At 36.0% G+C, this 24,019-nt stretch overlaps 1 protein-coding gene across 5 annotated transcripts in view; it reads left to right on the top strand.

The window, feature by feature from the left end:
* Positions 1-24,019, top strand: part of ACBD6 (acyl-CoA binding domain containing 6) — a 227,427-nt gene that overhangs the window by 52,422 nt on the left and 150,986 nt on the right. For 3 of the 5 annotated variants that reach the window (XR_014293615.1, XM_082616570.1, XM_082616571.1), the window contains exons 4-5: positions 6,155-6,237; positions 23,171-23,276. The exons of the other annotated variants lie outside the window; for them this stretch is intronic. Coding sequence is in view for 2 of the 3 variants with exons in the window: in XM_082616570.1 (XP_082472696.1) it covers positions 6,155-6,237; positions 23,171-23,276 (189 nt within the window). In the remaining variant the exon portion in view is untranslated. The remainder of the gene's footprint in view (positions 1-6,154; positions 6,238-23,170; positions 23,277-24,019) is intronic. 5 annotated transcript variants of the gene reach the window in all.

The following is a 24,019-nucleotide window of genomic DNA, read 5'->3' on the forward strand; positions in this document are numbered from 1 at the left end:
TCATAGACTGAAATATTTTATATTGTTAAGATGGCAGTACTACCTAAAGTGACCTACAGATTCAATGCAGTCTATCAAAATTCCAACTGCCTTTTTTGCAGAAATGGAAAAGCTGATCCTCAGATATATATGGAATTATAAAGGGGCCTAAATAACCAAAACAATATTGAAAAAGAACAAAATTGGAGAATTCACACCTGCAATTTCAAAACTTACTACAAAATAACAGTAATTAAAACAGTGTTGTACCAGCATAAAGATAGACACATGGACCAGTGGAATAGAATTGAGTCCAGAAATAAACACTCACATTTATGGTCAATTGATTTTTGATGAAGATGCCAAGACCATTCAGTGGAGAAGAAGAATCTCTTAAATGATGCTGGGACAACTGGATATCCACATACAAAAGAATGAAGGTGCATTCTTATATCACACTATATACAAAAATTCACTCAAAAGGGATAAACGACCTAAAAAATATGAATTAGAACTATATTGACTGAAGTAAGTAGGTACTTATCTCAGTGATTTTTGATTTGGCCATGGATTCTTAGATATGACAGCAGAAACACAGGCAACCAAAGAAAAGATGATAAACAGGACTGCATCAATATTAAAATTTTTCTGCTATCCAAAAAATACTATCCAAAAAAGTAAAAAGACATTCTACAGAAAGGGAGGAAATATTTGCAAATCATATCTGATAAAGATCTAGTATCCAGAAGATATGAATAACTCATAAAAGATAACTAATAAGTGGGTTGAATATAGACATTTCTCCAAAGAGAATGACCCACAATCACATGAAATATTAGTTATTAGGGAAATGCAAATCAAAACCACAGGGAGGTATTACTTCACGCACACTAAGATGACTATAATAAAAAAGACAGATAATAACAAGCGTTGGCAAGGATATGGAGAAATTGGAACCATCTTACATTGTTGGTGGGAATGTAAAATGGTGCAGGTGCTGTGGAAAATAGTTTGGTGGTTCTTCCAAAAGTTACACATAGAATTACCATATGACCCTGCAATTCTGCTCCTAGGTATATATACCCAAAAGAATTAAAAACAGGTACTCAAATAGCTGTACACAAATGTTCATAGCACAATAATAGTCAAAAGGTACAAACAATCCAAATGTCCATCAACTGATAAATGGATATATAATATAGAGTGTGTGTGTATATATATATATATATATATATATATATATATATGTGTGTTAGAGTATTACTCAACCATGGGAAGGAATGAAGTACTGATACATGCTCACATATGATCACATATTGTGTGATTCCATTTATATGAAGTATCCAGAATGGGTGAATCCATAGAGACAGAAAGCTGATTGATGGTTTCTAGGGTTAGGAGGAAGAGGAATGAGTGATTGCTGAATGGGCTCAAGGATTTGTTTTGGGATGATGGAAATGTTTTGAAACTAAATAGAGCTGGTGGTTGTACAACATTGTCAGTGTACTAAATGCCACTCAATTGTATATATATATTTTGTTTTTTAAAAGGGGGAAACTGTTTATTTTGTCTAGTTTTTATTTTTTAAATTTTTTTTCATTGGAGTAGAGTTGATTTACACTGCAGTGTCACTTTCTGCTGTACAGCAAAGTGAATCAGCCATATGTATACATACATCTCCTCTTTTTTGCATTTCCTTCCCATTTAGGTCACCAAAGAGCACAGAGTAGAGTTCCCTGTGCTAATTGTATATTTTTAGATGACTTATTTTATATTATGTGAATCTCATGTCAATACAAAAAAAAAAAGTAAGGGTAAAATAAAGATTTTTCAGACAAACAAAAGCAGAGATAATTCATTGCTGACTGACATGCACTACAATAAATGTTAAAGGAACTTCTTCAGGCAAAAGGAAAAGTGTATAAGATGGAAATTTAGACCTGCTTAAAGGAACGAAGACAACTGGAAGTGACAAATATGTGGGTAAATAGAAGCCTTTTTTTCTTTATTTTAAAATGTCTTCAAAAGACAATTGAACTTCCAGTTTCAGCTCTGACATGTAAAGAACTTGGAAATCATCTCTCCTGTCTTCAACAACAGCAAAAATCTGACCAAACTGAAAATCATGGACTATTCTTAGATTAATCTGAGATTTGAGGTCATAGGGCAAACTGCCACTCCCCAAATGGTGACAGGTGAATACATAGAATCACACTCGAGATCTGCTTATTGGGAACAAAGCTGTTTGAACCGTGAACTGGTAGGAACACTTAAATGGTAATTGATAAATTGCTGCAGGCTGAGTGTGGACTAGCTCAAGAGCTAAAAGCTTCCAGGGGCTCAGCCTTAGGAAGGCCCCCTGCTTTCATGGGTTTTGACCCCCAGGGCCCACCACATTCTTATGGTGAATATTGGAGAAAAATCTTTTGTTTTGATACAGGGGAGGTAGAATATAGTTAACACTACTGAACTTTACACGTAAAAATGGTTAAGACGGTAAGTTTTATGGTTTTTTTTCCCCAGCAGCTAAGAGTTTTTTTTTTTTTTTTAAAGAAATGGTCTATCAAACCATGAAAAGACATGAAGGAACTTAAAATGCATATTGCTAAGTGAAAGAAAGATTACATACTGTATGATTCCAACTGTATGATGTTCTGGAAAAGGTAAAACTATGAGGACAGTAAAAACATCAGTAGTTGCCAGGGCTTCAGAGGGAGAGAGGGATGAATAACTGGAGCGTAGGAATTTTAGGGCAGTGAATCTATTCTGAATGATATTGTAATGTGGACACATGTCATTATACACTTGTCAAAACCCATATGCAACACAAAAGATGAACCCTAATGTAAACTGTGACTTTTAACTAATAACGGTGTGTTAATATTGGCCCATCTATTGTAACAAATATACCACACTAATGCAAGATGTTAAAATAGGGGAAAATTGGGGAGAGGGGTATATGAGAACACTCTGTACCTTCTGCTCATTTTTCTTTAAACTTAAAACTACTATAGGGCTTCCCTGGTGGCGCAGTGGTTGAGAGTCCGCCTGCTGATGCAGGGGACACGGGTTCGTGCCCTGGTCTGGGAAGATCCCACATGCCGCGGAGCGGCTGGGCCTGTGAGCCATGGCCGCTGAGCCTGCGCGTCCGGAGCCTGTGCTCTGCAACGGGAGAGGCCACAACAGTGAGAGGCCCGCGTACCACAAAAAAAAAAAGACTACTCTAAAAACTAAAGGCTGTTAACTAAGTGAAAGAAATATACTCATCCCTTTCCAATACCATATAACTCCTAATTAGTAGTATGTATTTTCACAGCAAATAATTACCAAGCAAACTATATCTATTCTGAATTGCTTACTTCACATTAAGGGTTTCAGTGAGTGACACTGATAGAAACTGTGACTGTCTTGTGAACAACCGTGTGTTTTTGCTTCTAGTCTTGCCCCCTAAAATACACTAATTGCTTTCTGGCAAAAGACATGAACACCTCAGTTCTCTAACATTCTAAGCATACCCTCACCACTGGGCCTTTGCAATGGCTGTTTCCTATTCATGGGACAATTTCCCCCAGATATGTGCAGGACTCACTTGTTGACTTCCTTTATGTCTTTATTCAAATGACCTTCTCAGTGAGGCCCTCCCAGACCATCTTATTTAAAATTCCAACCCTCTTCCCTACACTTAATTTTTTTTCTATAGCATTCATCACTTTTTAATATTAGAAAACTTTTTTATCTTGTGTCTCCCTCAGACATGACATGATTTTGGTATGTTAATTTTGTATCCTGTAACTTTTCTGGAATCATTTGTTACCTCTAACAGATTGATTGGTGGCCGGGGGGAGTATGTCTTTAGGGTTGTCTGTGTATACGATCATGTTGTCTATGAAAGGAGATAATTTTACTTCTTCCTTTCTAATTTGGGTGCCTTTATTTATTTTTCTCACCTAATTGCTGTGGCTAGGACTTCGAATACATTGTTGAATAAAAGTGGTAAGAATGGGCATCCTTGTCTTGTTCCTGATCTTAGAGGTAAAGCTTTCAGCTTTTTACTGTTGAGTATGATGTTAGTTGTGGGCTTGTCATATATGGCCTTTATTATGTTGAGGTACATTCCCTGTGTACCCGCTTTGTTCACAGTTTTTATCATGAATTTTATCAAATGCTTTTTCTGCATCCATTGAGATGATCATATGATCTTATCCTTAATTTTGTTAATGTGATGTATCACATTGATTTGTGGGTGTTGAGCCATCTTTGCATTCCTAGGATAAATCCTACTTGATCATGATGTTTAACCCTTTTAATGTTTTGTTGAATTTGGTTTGCTAATATTTTCTTGAGGAGTTTTACATCTATGTTCACCATCAATATTGGCCTGTAATTTTCTATTTGTTTTCTTATTGTTGAGTTTTAAGAGTCTTTTAAAATATATTTTGAATACCAGTCCTTTAACAGATTTGTGTTTGCAAAGGTTTTTTTCCCAGTTTGTGGTTTGTCATTTCATTCTCTTAATGGTGTCTTTCACTGAGCAGACATTTTTAATTTTAATAAACACTAACATCAGTTTTTTTCTTTCATGGATCATGGTTTTGGTGTTGTCTCTAAAAAGTGATTGCAAACCTAAGGTCACCTAGATTTTCTGCTGTGTTATCTTCTTGGAGCCAGTTCTCTTTCAGGAAACTGTGCTTGACACTCTATACTTGATTCTCTCTCTCTCTGTTTCCTTTGGTATCCAGTTTTCTCATTTCCAATTTTGTTATTCATTTAGCAAGCATCTCTTGGGCAGCAAGTATGTTTCAGCTTTATCCTACTAATGGAGTATGTATTTAGAATGTAATTGGATTAAATAAAGTAAGTTCTCCCTTCGGACTGTGCTTTTTTAGTATAAGGGAAAACATTCTCTGTCCTGAAAATTCTTTGCAGCATTTATGCTCTAAGACTGGTCCTCAGAGGAGAGAAGGAACTTGCATTTACTTTGTGCTTCATTTTTGCCAACATCAGGCTATTGTACTTTATATACTTTATTATTTAATCATGATGGTAGTTGTTGTTTATGACATTATACCTTTGTTTCTGTCATAAATTGATAACCGACTTCTTCACCTCAAAAATCTGCACCATTTCTTGAAACTTTAGTTCCTCTAATGGTGTTACGAACTGACAGAATATGCTGCCTACAGGATCTTTTCCTCAGCCCAGTGGTTCACAGACCAAAAGAAAGAAACAAAAAAAAATAACAACAATAAAGCAAAACCCCTTCTTTAAAGTAAGAAAAAAGAACACGTATAAGGGAACTGTCTATATTTTTCTGAAGTGAAACTAATTATTTTTGCAGTCAAATTAAATAATAAAAATAATTTTGACTCTAAGCTACTATTTATGTTCAGAATCAGAGTTTTTATTTTTGTAGGGTGTCCTGATCTAAAAACTGTCAATATTGCAAGAGATGTGGGCTTTTGCACAGGTTGCAATTTGATCTTCCAGACGACAGTAATATCCAGGTTCACTGCTTCTACGTACATGTTTTGGAAGAATCTTATTTTTAAATTTAATCTTAACCTTGTGCTTTTTAAGAACATAGAGGGACGGAGCCTACTGAATACTTGATTTTGGAAAGCGTTTCCATGAGTTTGCTTTTTTTGTTTTATTTTAGATCTCAACCTCTTTCCTCCCTTCTACCTTCTCATCCTTCCTTCTTGCCACCTAAAAATATTTTCTTTATTTTTTTATGGTTAAATTTTAAGTTTTATTACAATTTAGTTTCTTATTTGGGAACTTTAATTTTGTTAACCTAGATATGATTTTCCTGATCACATTCAGGTCTGGTATTTATATTTCATATTTTGTTTTCATTTTTCCACACTGAATGTCTCTGTTTTCCACAATGAACATAGCTAACATAATCAGCTAGGGGAATGGCTCTTAAGTGGCTCCAGAAGGCAGTAGTGGAATAACCTTAGCTTGCTAGAGGGTATTCATTCTGCTGCTGTGATGACCTGAGAGTCCTCCTGCCTTTCTCATGCCATCCTAAAATTGTCACTAGGGCCTTAGAGAAATGGTGGATCATCAAATATTAGTGTTCCTTAACAGAGTAGTATTTTGTAACCGGTTTAAATGCACACTGCTTTAATCCATGTGTCTTTTTTCCACCAATTCCCCCCCCCAACCACAGTCACCAGAGAAGAAAGGAAAAGAAGCAGATATTGGTTTTGGTGGGCCAGTTGTTAGTTCTCTGTATCACGAAGAAATCATCAGGTAAATTCTTTTCTGGTCTTCAACAATAGGGGTATATACATATATGTATAGTATTGTGTGTATGTATACATTTGTGTGTGTATGTGTGTGTGTTTATAAATTTATTTATTTATTTAATACCCAAAACTTCCATTTGAAGAACTTTTTCTTAACATGAAACCGATTTGGTGGTATCTCTAGGAGGATAATAAATGGCAGGAAATAAATTTTTATGTGTATAATCTTTAAAATCTGTAAGTATCTGAATCAGTGCCAGGTAATAACCTTTCTCCCACATAAGTAGTTGGTAGGGCAAGGTTTTGTGTCTCAATCTAAAGCTGTGGATTTTTGTTGTTGTTCTCATTAGTTTTCCTCAACATATCGTTATTTCTTTGAAATATTTTAATTTCTGTAGTTTATTTATTCTAGCTACAAGTTAAAAATCATTTCAGCTTTACAAGATGAAAAAATTCTGGAGACTGGTTGCACAACAATGTGAATATACTTAATACTACCAAACCGGACACTTAGAGATGGTTAAGATGATAAATTTTATGTCATGTATTTTTAACAAAATTAAAAAAATTTTAAAGGTCATTTTGCATTATTTAACAAAGGTCCTTAAATTTTGTATGTTATGTATGAAATTTCTTGGATTATCGTTTTCTTTACACACTGTGTAAATCAGAAAAAGGATTCTATCTTGCTTTAAAGCCATGTGACACATTCTTCTAAGATTGTTACTTTACAAGCAAAAACAAGAAATAGGAACTTCTGATGCTCTTACCCTTCTGCGTCATCTGAGCTTTACTTTTCTTACTTATTAACATGAAATAAATGAGCTCTGATTTTCAAGTGGAAAATTGAGTTCACCTAAATTGAAGGGAAATATCTATCTTCATAGAATGAAGAGGAAATTGTACCAAAATTTTATGCTTCACTCTTGCAAAAGAGTTGCTGACATTATTCACCACATAAAGAAGTAGTGATAAGAACTCCCAGGTAGCATTCTAGAAGGAAAGCTATTGATAGCCCTATGAATCAAAAACTTCAAATGCTTATAGTTTCCAGTTAATACTAAGGGCCCTGTCTTGAATCTATTTGCATAGCAAGCACTTCACTTTTTACTAAGATTAAATGTCTACTTGGGGTGATATAGTGGAAGACTGATGGAGATTTGAGGGGGATAAAGATACCCTTTAAGAATGCTGCTGGCCTGGAGTACATTTGCCACCCTGATCCCTTTGAGGTACCATGAAAGCTCTGAGAAGCCCATGTAGTTTTGAGGAAGCACAGTTTAAAAAACATTTTCAGAGTTTAACTCTCCCTTCCCCTTAACCCTTATAGAATCAGAACATGTTTGGGGGGTTCTTAATTTGTATATTCTCTACTTAGAGCTTCTAAAAAATGGTGTATTAGAACCTTAACCATATTAATCAAAGTTTATTAAATGTTCAAATCAAGTCAGTAAACCCTTAGAGTCATTTTTCTAGGAAGGGAGGTTAGTCATTCCTTCTCTGTGTTCGCATAGTCTTTTATTCACACTTTTGTTATAGCATCTGTGACGTTATGCTACATTGGATTATAATTTTTAAATATTTGTCCTTTCTGCTAAACTGTTAGTTTTTGGAGAGCAAGGATAGTATTTTATCCATCTGTGTATTCTCAGTATCTGGGGAAGTTCCCAGAACTTAGTAGGTACCTAGTAAAAGTGCCCAGAGCTTGGGAGGTATCCACAGCTGCTTCCCTCAAGGAGCTGAAAGTTTAGTGACTGGCTCATACACAGTTAGCCTAGTGGCTGTATCATAAATCAGGCATGCCCATCCTCACCTCTTTTCCTAAAGAAATGTATAGGCCACTTTCCTAGTTAGATAATTAAATGGAGATAATTTCTTAACTTTGCTTTTTTAAAATCACTATACTTAACTTTCTAATAATATCAATCACTTATCTATAAATAGTGATCTTTATTTTGTGTACTGATTTCCTTAAGGGCTCCCAGACTCTGGTATTTTTCAAAATGACACATTGAATACAGTTTCTTTTGTAATATCCAGTGACATGACTGATCACAGTAGCTCTGCAGAACAGAAAGCAAATCAAATGTACTCCTGTTGATGTGATAGTAGATATCTCGGTAATTGGAGTATTCCTAAGAGTTAAACTAAACTGGAAAAGTTAACCTACCTGCTTATCCTCTACCCAATTCCTAAAGAAGTGACTCAGATTTAAATCAATATTTAGAATTTTGATCTTGAGAAAAATGACAAAATAATATAGCTTTATCTTCATAAAGGAGAGATTTTAATTCAACTCAACACACGTTTATTATGAACCTATGATGAGACAAAATATTGTGGATATTTGTGCTTCTCAGCTTCTTCACATTTTTTTTTTTTTTTCGGTACGCGGGCCTCTCACAGTTGTGGCCTCTCCCGTTGCGGAGCACAGGCTCCAGACGTGCAGGCTCAGCGGCCATGGCTCACGGGCCCAGCCGCTCCGCGGCATGTGGGATCTTCCCGGACCGGGGCACAAACCCATGTCCCCGGCATCGGCAGGCGGACTCTCAACCACTGCGCCACCAGGGAAGCCCGCTTCTTCACTTTTGAATAGTATGTTTTTGGTATTTTTGGCATCTACATTTGAGTATGTTTAATAAACCTTATTGGTTGATTGAAATATGAACCTCTGCTATTGGCAAAACTGGTTAGTCTTGGCCTTATTTCATTAAGTCATCCAAGTATTAGTCTTCTTATGATAGGATCTAAATCATTGTATTCTGGAACATATTGTTAAGATACGAAACAGTAAGGAACATGAATGTGAGAGAGCCACGGAAAGCCTTTCAGTTACAAACTGTAGTTTTGTTACCACTACAGTAGATCAGAAATCACAGCAACTAGTCATATTCTTATATTACAGAATTCATTCTGTAACAAATCCAGTATAACAAACTAGATCATGATAAAAGTTAATGTATAATGAAATGTTCGTTTATTCCAGTGAAGGAATAAATGCAGTTACAACAGTGAAAACAGGCTATTTGTTGAAGTTTGTATAATCAAATTTTGCTTGTACTTTGGTGAAATTTAATATCTGATGTTTTATTTTTCGAAGAGAAAATTGTGCTTTAGTTGAGGTTAATTGCAGTTTCTTGGCAGAATTAATGTTCAGCTGAGGTGAAAGTGACAGTAGGTTTTATAATTTTAGAAACATCAAATGGTAAACTTGGATGAAAGGAAAACCTCTCTTGTATAGAACCATTAAAAAGAACATAAAAATGTATTTTGAAGGTCTGTTTTGGATACTTTAATATATAAACTTCTAATTTTTTCCACATTTAAAAAAATTTATTTATTTACTTATTTTTGGCTGCGTTGGGTCTTCATTGCTGTGCACGGGCTTTCTCTAGTTGGGGCGAGCAGGGGCTACTCTTCGTTGCGGTGCGCGGGCTTCTTGTTGCTTTGGCTTCTCTTGTTGTGGAGCACGGGCTCTAGGCGCACGGACTTCGGTAGTTGTGGCATGTGAGCCTGTCCCCTGCATTGGCAGGCGGATTCTTAACCACTGCGCCACCAGGGAAGCCCTCCACGTTTCTGACGTTTAGGAAAATCAGTATCTAGTGAACCCCTTGGGCTTCCCTGGTGGCGCAGTGGTTGAGAATCTGCCTGCTAATGCAGGGGACACGGGTTCGAGCCCTGGTCTGGGAGGATCCCACATGCCGTGGAGCAACTAGGCCCGTGAGCCACAATTACTGAGCCTGCGCATCTGGAGCCTGTGCTCCGCAACAAGAGAGGCCACAACAGTGAGAGGCCCGCGCACCACGATGAAGAGTGGCCCCCACTTGCCACAACTAGAGATAGCCCTCGCACAGAAACGAAGACCCAACACGCAAAAATAAATTAATTAATTAATAATGAACCCCTTTACTAAGGCTTGGGCTCCATTGTTGTGGCAGCTTCCTGACTAATATGCATTGTAGGTGATAAGTTAAGGGCCCATTTTAGTTTTGTTGTAAATGTTCCTGGGCCAAGGGCCACTGAGGCCAGTTCTGAGCTTGCTCCCTGACTGTTTTGGTTCTGACCTTTATTTCCACTCTTTCACAGAAAGTGACAATATAATGTCATAGGTACAGATCTCTGTGTTAATATTCCAGAGCCCTGACACCAATTTCTCATTCGGAAGCTAGTTAATTGTTCTGTAGTATAATGGAGGAGATATAAGGTGAGGCTAATTAAGTACAAGAAATTATGGAGCCTGCTGGAATTCAAATGGTGGTTCCATCTCTTATTAGCTCTGTGACCTTGGACAAGTTACTTATCTATAAAATGGGGATGATTATAGTATATTATGCTTTTTCATATAGCATTTTTGTGGATTATATGAATACTTATACACAGGCATCCTAGAATAGTATGTGGCACAAAGTAAGGTACTTTGTAACTATTAGTTTTATTAGTATTGTTACTAAGCATAGAGTCCCCACAGTGGAGACTCAGGGCACAGGGCTGATGGTGGGAGCTAAAAGCACCTAACTGTGGAATTAGGTACAGGTTGTTTGCTTTTGCAGAAGAAAATGGCAAACCGGGAAGGGAGACCAATGCTACTAAATCTGAGTTTGGAACTATAGAAACAAGAGAGTAACAGATCTTGTGACTCTAGTCTTGAGATCAGTTGTGTTTCATTTAAACTGCAGACTGGCAGAACAAGCTCCGGTTAATAAGTATAGGGCTTTGCAAAGAGTCAAATGCTTCTGTACTACATATACTGACGCACTTAACAGAGAATCACTTTCAGTGACTTGTATAACTGAGAAGGTTTCACCTCGACTTTGGCACATAAATTGAGAAATTAGGACACGATTTAAAAATACAACAAATGAAACACGTACAGTATCCAACCCACCCTGCAAAAACATTTGATCTTCCCTGTTATATTTTGTAGTTTGATGCTATGTAATCTATCAGAATCTTATTAATCCCACTTACACAGGCAGCCATCTGGACCTTCTTTAAGCAAGACCAGACCAGTATACAACTAAAGTGATTGATGGACTCTGGAATTGATTAGTTGTTCTGTGAGACAAATGAACTGTTTTGGCAGAAAATACCAGAGGTCACTGCTGTGGTCAGACACAAGAGCCTGTAGAATTTTAAAGAGATGCTTTCATCATTGACTTATAAAGTTAAAATTTTTAAACCATAATAGAGTTTGAAAATATTTTAGAAATATTTTTTCACTGGTTGCTCTCTAGTCCTGATTATAAAATGGTAAACTGTTAAGTATAAAAAACTAGAATGAAAGTGATAATTTTATGCTTTAATTTTGTATTTTGGGTGAAAATATGAACTGAAATAAAAGCATAAAAGCCAGTCACTTACACATAAATTGTACTCTAAAATTTTCCTGAAAGAGATGTGATTGGAGAAAAAGCTACAACATAGCTTTGGTTTACATGGTTTAATGTGACTAATAGAATCAAATAGTATAAAATTCCATTTAGTTATTTATTCAGAGCTTCACATTGTTAACAACCTGTTTTAAACAAATCTATTTAAGACTCTGAAACACCAAGAGTATGTATTACACATATTTTATATTTAAAAAGTTGAGTATTTGGATTTTTATGCTTTTAGTAGGCTGAGTCACTCTGGGATACTACTGTCCCATTGATACCACTGCCCTTAGCACCAAAAAGATTATCCTGCTTCCGTCCATCTGTTTGGCTGGTAGTAGTGAAATCCTTCCCTGTTTCACCTTGTTGCCTATGATCAACATTGTGTTAACACTTTGGTGATAGGTGATAAAATGGATGACATATGTCTTGTTACATTCTGGTTATTCTTTGAGGTCTGCACAAATGTGTATAGGCAAGTGGGCAACTCCCCCTTGAGAATGTGACTGCTCAGAATGAACTTGAGTTATGGATTTATTCAGCCTGTAAAACCTCAGCTGGCATAAATAATTGAGAAAGCAAAGGTTTGTCTGTGGTGCATACCTCAGGGACTCATGGCTCCCTTCCTTCTCTCTACCTCCCTTTCTTATGAAAATGATCCCAGTTGCACTCCTGGATAATAACACACCAAGCAATTAAAAGCCATGGGTGGCTGGAGAGAGGAGAAAAGGTTTAGTTAATGAGCTTTTCCTCTTCCAGTGCCCATGAGAGCCTCAGGAATGACAGGCGATTAAAGCGAAGAGATAATTATAGATTATGTGAAAATGGGTCCCTTGGGATGAGTAGGTCTTGACATAAACAATAACTGTTGTAAGAGTCTCCTGGCTCTCATATTCACCCTTTTCTTGCGTGCTTTATTTAGCTCCTGTGTGCTCAGCGTCATGATGCCAACCAAGCATATAGGCAAATCTACCTGTTTGCAGATCAACAGCCCTTTCTGAACAAGAGGTCATTCATCAACTAAAACCATCATCTTCTCTTCATCTCTGCTTCTCTTCTTTCTTTGTCCTTTCGCATCATCCTTTTCCTCATTTTACCCCTTCTAATCTTTTCCTTCTCTCTTTCTTATATCCTTATCCGTATATAGTACCTATGAAATGCTAGGCACTTAGTCTTGTTTAAGTGTTTAGCGTGTGTCTGTGCGTGCATGCGTGCACGTGCAATTATAAAGACACATATGGTTATGGATATACTATGTTATAATAAAAGGTGGTTATATGTGTTACAGATAATATAAATGTTTCCTCCTATTAAAATGCTTTACAGATATATTTAAAGAAAGATATTTTAAAAGTGTTAGCAAAGATGTAAGTTTTGTGTGATAGACAAAGTCTTCTTCTTAATTCCCATTGAATTGTTACCAGCTATTCTCTCAATGCTGAAAGCAAGAAATTTTGGTTATTTCATTGCTTTTCAATTTATGAGGTCTTTGCTGATTGCATTGTATATATTAGTAAATGCTGGTGTTTATTAAAGTTTGAGTTCTGTGTGAGAAAGGCATTATTACATTAATTACATGTTTTTTATTTTAAAATTTTTACCTACTATAAAATTTTATATATTCATTAGATAAGTATTTTTAACAGTATTTCATGTAAAGTACGTCATTCCTAGGTCTATATGTCGTATTGGTCTTCTCTGTCTCTCACATCTCCTAACACATCAGAAATTCTGTTTCTTCATGTTCAAAATAATCCAAATTCATCTCCTTCTCATTATCACTGCTATCATGCCTTTTGCTTTACCATCACTACTCTAAACAGCCATCTTCTCTTGGCCAGGACACTACTGAACGATTTGCAAACTGGATTCCTCACTTCCTTTTCTGTCTCCTCCCCAGATTTATAACTCAAATCTCATAGCACTTTCCTGCTTAAAATCCTGTAATGATTTCCCATAGCACTTAGGATAGAATTTTAAAATCCTTAACATGTCTTGCAGGGCCCCTCATTGTCTCATCTAATGCCAATTTCCCCCTCCCCACTTGTTCACTCTGTTCCAACCAACTGGCCTATTTTTATTTCCTTGAAGGTCCAATTAATATTTGTTAGGTAAATTGATGGGGAGTGTTATATGAATATGAAAAATGACTCCAGCTTAAAATATATGCTAAAATCTTAAGGTAATAGAAATGTCAGCTAATGTATATTGACCATTTATTGTATGCTAGTAACTATACCACATGTGTTATATATATTATTCCACTTAACCTTCAGAATGATCCTGTGAGATGTAGGTATTATTAATATCCCCGTTTTACAGATGAGGAAACTGAGACTCAAAGAGGTTAGGTTAATTGTCCAAGGTCACATGGTTAGTAACTCTGCTCTTAACTGCTACACTGTACTGCTTCTGAGATATTTGAGGAATCATTGTAATCTCCAATTATTGAAATTGAATTTGATAGTTGTTATTATATTAATATAGTGAGTATCTTCAGTTTACATTTTTAATTAAATTTCTTTTCCATTTAGTGTTTTTAAAAATGTGCTTCACTGGTAAAATTAGAGACTGTAGTCTTTCATTTATCAATATACTGATGATGATGTTTCCCTTAGATTAATTGTTTTTATTGATTTTAGACTTACCTTAATGGTTGAGAATGTAACTCATCTCTGTAGCCAAGGGATTCTATAGATTTTTCTGATGTGGGCACTGGTCTTAGAGGGATTGATCAGAACTGAACTATGTTTTTTCTCATGGACATTTAGAGTATCAGAAATTTTCAATTGACTTTTTTTAGAGTTAAGCAGGTTTTAACAGGTGAAAATGCATTTTTACTAACTAGTGTTTTTATAAATTATGCCTAAATAACTTTTCCAGTATAACAAGTTATCTACAAGAAGTACCTGGGGCATCGATCTTTCCTTTGTCATTGCTCGTTTGAAAAAATATGAGAAAAATATTTTAAAATGTAAGTGGTTTCATTTGAAGGGACCCTTATCAACATAAGTAAGATAGTAAATAGAACTTTTTATTTGAGGCTTTTAAGAATTTTATGGTCCTAGAACTAAATACACTACATATACAACCAGTCTGAAAATAGTTATTACTTGGTGAAAGATGTTGCCATTAGCACATAATAGGAAGTGGGAAAACCAACTGGTTATTTCCTATAACTGTCTGAAACCAAGTGCAGATATAGTAACACTCTGAGTGGGAAGATTGTGATTCAATATATATGAATTCTCTCAGTCATTCACTTGTCCATTTGTCACTGTGTATTTGGAACCTACCTTATTACTTTACTGATTAAAACACCATTGGTTTTAGAACACCATTATTTAAATACCATTAAGAAAAAAAAAGTCACTAATTAATTGTAAGATGCTGAAGGTTATAAGATCCATCAGAGATGTTAAAATATGAAAAAAATATGTTTACCAAGTTGGCAGTGAAATATGCCAACTTAGTAAACAATTTCTAGGTGTTTATTTGGTACCTAGGATTTCAAGAATTATTTTAAGAACAACTTAACCAACAACATAAAGCACTTTCTTAGTGCTTTGATCTCATTGCTAGGCTTCTCGAGCATTGTTACTGCTGAAGCAGTGTTTTGTCTCTTCTAGGACTTAGGACCAAAGTGTTTCAGAAAGGAGGTGCTATTTGTAAAATTTTACCTGAGGGTCATAGGATAGACTCTCATTTATGGTCTTTGATAAGATTGAGACTCAAAAACAGTGTTTTACAAGGTGATATTAACATCTAAACTTTTAATTAGATATTAATTAAAAGTGGAGATTTTTAATATGCTAAGTATGACAACTGTGACTACTATTTAATCCTTAAGTTAGGAGTTGACTTTACCTGTTTTGCTTCTTACACCAGCTTCCTTAAAAACCTTTGAGTAAGGGCTTCCCTGGTGGCGCAGTGGTTGAGTCTGCCTGCCGATGCAGGGGACACGGGTTCGTGCTCCAGTCCGGGAAGATCCCACATGCCGCAGAGCAGCTGGGCCCGTGAGCCATGGCCGCTGAGCCTGCGCACCTGGAGCCTGTGCTCCGCAACGGGAGAGGCCACGACAGTGAGAGGCCCGTGAACCGCAAAAAAAAAAAAAACCTTTGCGTAAGAATAGATTCTTTCAGGGAGAGAAACAGCTGTAAGTAAAATTAAAATATGCCTGTATTTTTTTTATATTTGTAAATTAAAACATGCTTTTTTTTAAATACAGAGGGTAGCTTAATTTTTTGTAGACATTTTATCTCAACTTCTAAAATATTAATGGTTTATAGTCATATCAAAAATTATATAAAGATTTTATATGTGTATATATAAAATAAAGATTTTATATATATCTATACAGTTGATCCTTGAACAAGGTGCGGGTTAATCCAAGTATAACTTATAGTTGGCCCTCCATATCCACAGTTCCTCTGCATCCGTGGATTCAACCAACCGTAGGATGTGTAGGACTATAGTATTTACTATTGAAAAACATCCACATATAAGTGGACCTGCACAGTTCAAACCTACATTGTTCAAAGGCCAACTGTATATCAAGGTTGTATAAAAAAGAATCAACGATAGGCTTTGTGCTTTGTATCTGGCATACATAGTAGGATGTTGGAAATCATAGTCAAATGAGGTCAGTGATATGATATCATTGTTTCCTAACATTGTATTTGAACAGAAGAGTAATAACCCTTTACCTTTCTGATTGACAACTTCTGGCCACACATCCAACAAATAAATTAGGAACTTAAATTCCTACAAAGAAGTAGTATTCACCAGCAGTACTGCTGAATTTTGTAAGACATGTGCAGGCTTTCATCCTTGAAAGATTGGCTCCTAAGGAGCTTCACAGAGTGGGTTTTTGGTGAATTTACCATAGGTCAGGGTCCATTCTTCAATCTCAAAGATCTAAATAAAAGGCACATAGATGACCAGACCCTCAGAAACAATGTAGCAGTAATAAAATTTATCTGAAACTGATGTGTAGACTAAATGGCTATTTATTTACCATAAATAAATTATATATAATTTATATATATATATATTTACCATATATAAATTATATATATCTTTATAGTGATCCAAATGCTTTGATACCCTGTGTACCCTCAGTCTGAGTATTGAGGAACCCAGAAAGACAGTCAGGTGACCATTTGTGAATGTTAAATAGAGCGAGAGAAGGGGAATTATTTTTATTTATTTATTTTTTTTAAATTTTTTTTGCGGTACGCGGACCTCTCACTGTTGTGGCCTCTCCCGTTGCGGAGCACAGGCTCCGGACACGCAGACTCAGTGGCCATGGCTCACGGGCCTAGCTGCTCCGCGGCATGTGGGATCTTCCCGGACCGGGGCACGAACCCATGTCCCCTGCATTGGCAGGCGGACTCTCAACCACTGCGCCATCAGGGAAGCCCAGGGGAATTATTTTTAGATTTGCTTTAGTCAAAGTCCTAATGATGCCTCTAGAACAGACTGTCTCCCAGCAGAGAAGTAGCTCAGAATGCCTTTTTGCCTTCGATTAATTGTTTCCTTTGGGCAGTGTTCAAAATTGGCTTCACAGATTTTTGCTTCCTCCTATGGTTCATTGCTAACCATTGCTACCTCCTACTCATGGTAGTTGTCTCACTGTTTTGTTTTTTTAGATGTGTTAAGGTTAGTGTCTGAATCAAGTAGCTGTTCAGGTTATCTAGGAGACATTCTTTTCTCCTCTCATTAGTAGCTTTTATTTAGTTTGTTTAGCTAAATAAGAGGACAGTTTTACTACCCTTTACTCCAAGTTTTGGAAGGTGGATAAATATTCTGTTCCCCAAATAATTTGTTACTAACATTTGTTACTTACGTTATATGCAGTGTACCAAGGAGGTTCTTTGTGATCTGTAAACCTTTGCTGATGTAGTTCCTAAGAAAATTTTGGAAGGCTATTCCCTTTTATATTTTTATGGTAGCATCTAAAATTTTTATTTAAAAATTTAAATAATTGCAAAGGGCATAATTTCTGGCATTTTGTAAATGGAATTTTAAAATAAACATTACTGTTTTAGATGTATCCAGTAGAATCTAAATACTATAATGTAATCCATTTTTAAAAACACATCAACATGTTACCATTGAGGGAAACTGGGAAAATACTGCCAGCTCTCTGTATTATTTCTTACAACTGCACATGAAGCTTCAATTGTCTTGAAATAGAAAGTTTAATTAAAATAAATAAAATTCTGATCTTGATTTTAAAATACAGAATAAGGTCTTTAATAGTTAGGAATTTTACATCATTCCTTTTTCTCCTTTAATTCTACTTCTCCCACACAATTTTGTTTTAAAGCAATATATTTTTGTGTAGTCTTAGTACACTATCAATTCTTTGCAACAGAAATATGTATTAAGTTGGAATTGTTAAAATTTTAATTTTCTGTGATGCAGAGGCTTTAAGCATTAAATTTTTCTCATTTGAATTGTAACTATTATTTCTATACAGCTGATCAACATTCATTATACATTTTGTTAAATAATTATTAAACATAAGTAAAATTTTATTGGAAACGTGTCTTAAAATTTTATTGGAGGGCTTCCCTGGTGGCGCAGTGGTTAAGAGTCCGCCTGCCGATGCAGGGGACACGGGTTCGTGCCCTGGTCTGGGAAGATCCCACATGCCGCGGAGCGGTTAGGCCCGTGAGCCATTGCCGCTGAGCCTGTGCGTCCGGAGCCTGTGCTCCGCAACGGGAGAGGCCACAACAGTTAGAGGCCCGCGTACTGCAAAAAATAAAAAATAATAAAAAATAAATTAAAAATTTTATTGGAAATGTGTCTTAATGTTCAAAATAGTTTATTTAACAGATGAATATTATTTTATTAGAATGAGACAGAGTTCAGCATCGTCTTTTTTTTAAAAATTTTATTTATTTTTGGCTGCGTTGGGTCTTCATTGCTGCGCATAGGCTTTCTCTAGTTGTGGTGAGCGGGGGCTACTCTTCGTTGTGGTGCACGGGCTTGTCCTTGCAGTGGCTTCTCTTGTTGTGGCGCACGGGCTCTAGGCACGTGGGCTTCAGTAGTTGTGGCTCATGGGCTTCAGTAGTTGTGGCTCATGGGCTCTAGAGCGCAGGCTCAATGTTTGTGGCGAATGGGCTTAGTTGCTCCACGGCCTGTGGGATCTCTCCAGACCAGGGATTGAACCCGTGTCCCCTGCATTGGCAGGTGGGTTCTTAACCACTGCGCCACCAGGGAAGTCCTAGCATCAAGTCTTTTTTGTTTTATTTCACCTCTTCCATCCTCTAACCTTAGTTGTAGGAGGGCTTCCCAAAACCAGTTTTTCACCGAAATTGTCCCTTTATTTGGTACCATGGACAATTTATATCTTGGGGAAGTACAACCTGGGATTAATTTTTTTCCCCAAACCTTTCCTAGCGCAATGAACTCTTGTATGACATGAGTTTGACCTGCGCATGTTCACTTACATTTTTTCACGAAATATGTGCTACAGTACTACACAATCCATGGTTGATTGAATCCTCAGATGGAGAACCCCCAGATACCGTGGGCTGACTGCAAAGTTGGTGGATTAACTATTAACAGTTATTTTTGACTGGGGGGAGGCCGGTCCAAGGGTCAACTGTATATTAGTTAAACAGAGTACTTTTAAGCAAAAGAGTAACAGATTTAATTAATAGTCATTTGCTAAATCTTAGTAAAGTCTTTTGGTTATGTTTCCTAGAAGTATACCATAGTATGGAGAGAGGTATGTGCTTTTCTTTTATGAACTAGGAGAATGGTTGAGCAACGGGAATGTTGAAAAGGGGAATGGCAATGAAATATTTACCACAGGAACTTTTTCAGGTAGATCAATTTAGGAAAGAATGTGTTTATTTAGAAGTTTAGCTGAAATTGATTCTCTTAAAATTTTCCATTCCTGCATATTCTTTTGGGTCTTTCTGTACCCCAAGAGCCCACAGGTGTACATTCTTTGATTTGAGGAATTTGTGGCATTTGTTTATATTTGTGTAAGTATTGGCTTACCCTTCTGTGTGTTTTCATTCATTCAATAAATACTTTTTCTTTGTCTGTTTACTGGAATACTATTTTTATATCTGATTGCCAGTTGCTTGATAAATACATGAATTGAAGTATTTACTGAATGTGTCTATTAAATAGTTAGATTTCTGAGCTAGCCCCATAAATGTGTTTTTTAATTCTGTGAGGTAGATGGAAAGTAGTTAAATGGACTTTAGATGGCTTGCCATCTTTAGAGGGCTAACTCTCTGAAATAGTCTTTTGACAGGAAAATGCAGTCTTTGTAGAAAGTGATGCAGATAGCATTTTTAGGAGTGGGCAAGAATCTCTTCTTCCCATGATTCTCACGAAAGACAGCTATACTTAAGCACCATCCCTCTCTTCCACAAGTGTGTGCCCTTATATTTCAAAAGAATTTCAAAGAAAGCCAGTGGTTTTTTCCATTCAGACAAATGTATTTTCTGTCAATTCTAGGAAATTTGGAGTAATCTAAAGAGAGTCCTGTGCTGTGATAATATGGGACATTCTTGAGGGTAGCATCATGAAAATAATTCATACTCATCTGTAGAGAGTGGATATGATGATTTTGTCACTCACATTCATCAGAGAGCAGGAAAAAGATAACCGGGTAAGAATCAAAAGAGAAAGGAAGATAAAGTGAGAAGATGTAGAAGGGCACTAACATTTATTAAGGCTCTTTTATATTTGGTAATGGTTGAATTTGTTTGCACCTGTTGTTTCGTTTAAGTATAGATATACAGAGGAAAATTGCCTGTGGAAGACTGTATTAACTGGGAAATACAGAGGGAAAAAGACAGAATTTGATTTGTATATTGTACATAATCTTGTTGGGGGCAAGAAAAGAGATAACGGAAAGATGTTACTCCAGACGTTTCTCCATTTTGGCCACTAGGTGGTGACATTGTATAAAGACAGCTTGGTTGCTGGCAAGTAAGATAGTCAAACCTTGAAGTGGGGATAGATAACTATATTGAACAACTAAGCCCAAGATTATCACCTAATATTTTTTAATATTAGCCACACAGCTTTGCAGCACATTTGTGGTAACTTTTATTGACTTTCCCATATTATATTTAATTTACATTGTGTACTCTACCCTGAAGTATTTTATAAATACCTCTACGTGCCTAACATACTTAGCAATGATAAACTGCAGTTGAAAAGCAGGTATACAGATGAAAAAATGCCACGACCTCCAAAAAATTCACATACCAAAACAAAATAATTGATATAAATGATACATATAAGAAACATTGAGAATATATTAAGCAATATAAACATTTTAAATAATACTGCTTATGGCATACATGTACATGCACATTTGGAATTAAGGAAAAAGGACCACACAGAAGATCCTCTCATCTCTGAATTATTCTTGCATTTTACTGGGTATGGGTAACCTACATCCCAAGGATCCTCCATACTTTTCCTTTCTGTGCCCCACGACCAACTCCCCATTATTTTCAAATCCAGAACAATTGGTGAGTAGTGTATTTTTTATTATGACTTAAAATGATGCAATACTTTCTCTCACAGTTGAAGTTTCTGCCTCTTGAATTAGAGGGGTCTCTGTTATTGTATTGAAGGAAAATAGGTCCCTCTCTTTCCCAAGTCAGAATGCTGAATGCACTTTTTCATAGAAAGTATTTTTTGTGATAGTTAAATATAGCTAAAATACTATTATATGCAGACTTAATTTAAAAAATCAGACTTCTCCTTTCAGGGGTTTTGGCCTCAGACTTCACTATTTTCTTCCAGAATAAGTGATCTGGAAAAGCATTTTCTCTTTTGCAAATGAACATTTTCAAGAGACCCTATTTTTTTTTAAAACATGATTTTTTTTCCTGGAAACTTAGCTCATTTTCTCCAGCTTGAAGCAGGCTGTTTCTCCTCTGTATTCTGATAGGCCTTTTTAAAGATCCAATTTTACCTTATGTTAATGGTATATAGATTTTTATCATCTCAACCATACAGTACATGTATTGAATGCAAAGTTTCTTGCTTATCCTTATCATCTATTATCAACAGAATCTTGTCCAGTGCCTTGCATGTAGTAGGTGCTCAATTAAATACATGACATGCATAAGGAAGGCTTAGACTGTTAATGCCAAAGTAGTGTGTTTTAAGTTAATTACTTCTGACTAGACAGGCTCCGGACACACAGGCTCAGCGGCCATGGCTCACGGGCCCAGCCGCTCCATGGCATGTGGGATCTTCCCGGACCAGGGCACAAACTCATGTCCCCTGCATCGGCAGGCGGACTCTCAACCACTGTGCCACCAGGGAAGCCCCCTAGAAATAACTTTTTATAGGGTATAAGGTATTGGCTTTTAAGATAGAAGGACTCCTATGGTCAGATGCTTTTTTTCTGATGAATGGAAGCTATGGCCTTACAGGTTGTAGAACATACTAGTTATAATGTTTGAAACTCAAATTGCATTGTTTTATGCCTGTTTAGAAAATGTAGAAGAGTTTCATTATTAATATTCCAAATTACTGATCTTTTGGGAATCACATATCCTTTTGAGAACCTCACTGAAGCTACCTCCCCCTTCCCCACCTACCCACTGCCAACACAGTCAGAAAAATGCATTATGCGTTTGCACAGATAATTCTGTATACTATTTTAGAGAACTCATAGACCTCATGTTAAGAACTTCTGCTTTAGATTCTGGAAGAGACTACAGCTTACTAATTGAGATGTAGCTTGATATAATAGAAAAATGGACTATATGCAAAATCAGTTGATCTGAGTGAGTTCTAGCTCTTATTCTACCCTTGATAAATGTGATGCCATTTGACAGGTCATATAACCTCTCCTTACCTGTTTATCTGTGAAGTGAAGCAGCTGTTGGATAAGATTAAGTGAATTAGTACATTGATATGCTTAGAACAGTGCTGAGTACATACTGTGCTTCCTAGTCTTTATTTTTATTATCTCATGAAGGACTTCTGAATTTTGTGATGCTCTAATTATCTTTCCCTTAAGAAAATTACTTTGGTGTGTGTGTATATATGTTCGTGTTGTGTGTGTAATTTCTTAAAAACTTGGATAGCAACCAACTTATCATTCTGTTATTCTGTAAGAGAAGTAGTAAGCTATGTCCTGATCTTTTGCTACCTCTATGATCTTTTGCTACCTCTATACAGGCAATAGTAAATGACCTTCTCACTGCAGTGCTACAATTGAAAATTCTGAGTCAGATGATATATGTGCCTGTCAGTGTATAAAAGTAACTGGGGAGAAAAAGAGCACTGAGAAAATCTACTCAAGATGTTATATTAGTGTCCTAGTGTAACTTGTTAAAGCAGATGAAGCTCTTCTCTATAATTATAGTTGCTAGGAACTTTAGTCTTTTCAGAGATGGGATGTATTATGTCTTACTGAAAATCCACTATTGTTCATGTAAAATTCTTTATAAAAACAGATTCTATTAATGTTTGCAGCAAACAGATTGTATTAAAAATATGTAACTTTTATGTATTACCTAGTAAGACAGACACTCTCTTTTTTTTTACTCTAATTAGGGAAGAAGACAAAAACATATTTGACTACTGCAGGGAAAACAATATTGACCATATAACCAAAGTCTTCAAATCAAAAAACGTGGATGTGAATATGAAAGATGAAGAGGTATGAAGAACATGCCCTGTTAATTATTTTCTTATGCTTTGTTGTTCTTCCCCAGTGCTTTTTTTCTACACAGCAGGCCTCTGAACTACAACTCAAACCACATTATGGTTAAGAGTATATCAGAATATCTAAATGAGATGGTGTCACCCAGTTAAGATACTTTCTGTGTCTGTATCCATCATATTTCTGTCCATTATAGAAGTTACTAGCTGAAACTTGTAGCAGGAAAATAACTTATATTTGTTCATGTTAAAGGGAGAGACTATTAACATATTTATGTGAAATCTATAGGTAATATTAAAATATTTATAAATAGCTTTAGTATCTTCTATCATTATACCTGAAACAAGTATATTGTCCTTTGCCCAGTAACTGTATTTCTAGAAACTGTCAAAATTTTGGTAAATCCAATCATTTAAATGCAGGCCTGCTATTTAAAGGGATCCTATACTAAATTATTTTGTAAAATATATTACTTATTAATTTATTTATTTTGTGAATAAAACTGTTCACACATTGAGCTTAAACTGTCCCTGAATTATAGTTGTTTAAAAAGGAGCAAAATTTATTCATCACTTTCAGTTATTTTTCTCATTCTTTGATAATGCAGTGAAGATAATCAAAATGACCAGAAGGTGGCAATTGTTAGGAAGAGGACATGCAGTGATCGTAGATGATCAACTTCTGTATTAATTGAGGGCTCTCTATACAGGTTAGCCCTTAATATTATCTCACTTTTAGGC

This window comes from Mesoplodon mirus (assembly GCF_964341445.2).
Source record: "Mesoplodon mirus genome assembly, chromosome: 3".
In the NCBI taxonomy this organism is placed as follows: domain Eukaryota; kingdom Metazoa; phylum Chordata; class Mammalia; order Artiodactyla; family Ziphiidae; genus Mesoplodon; species Mesoplodon mirus.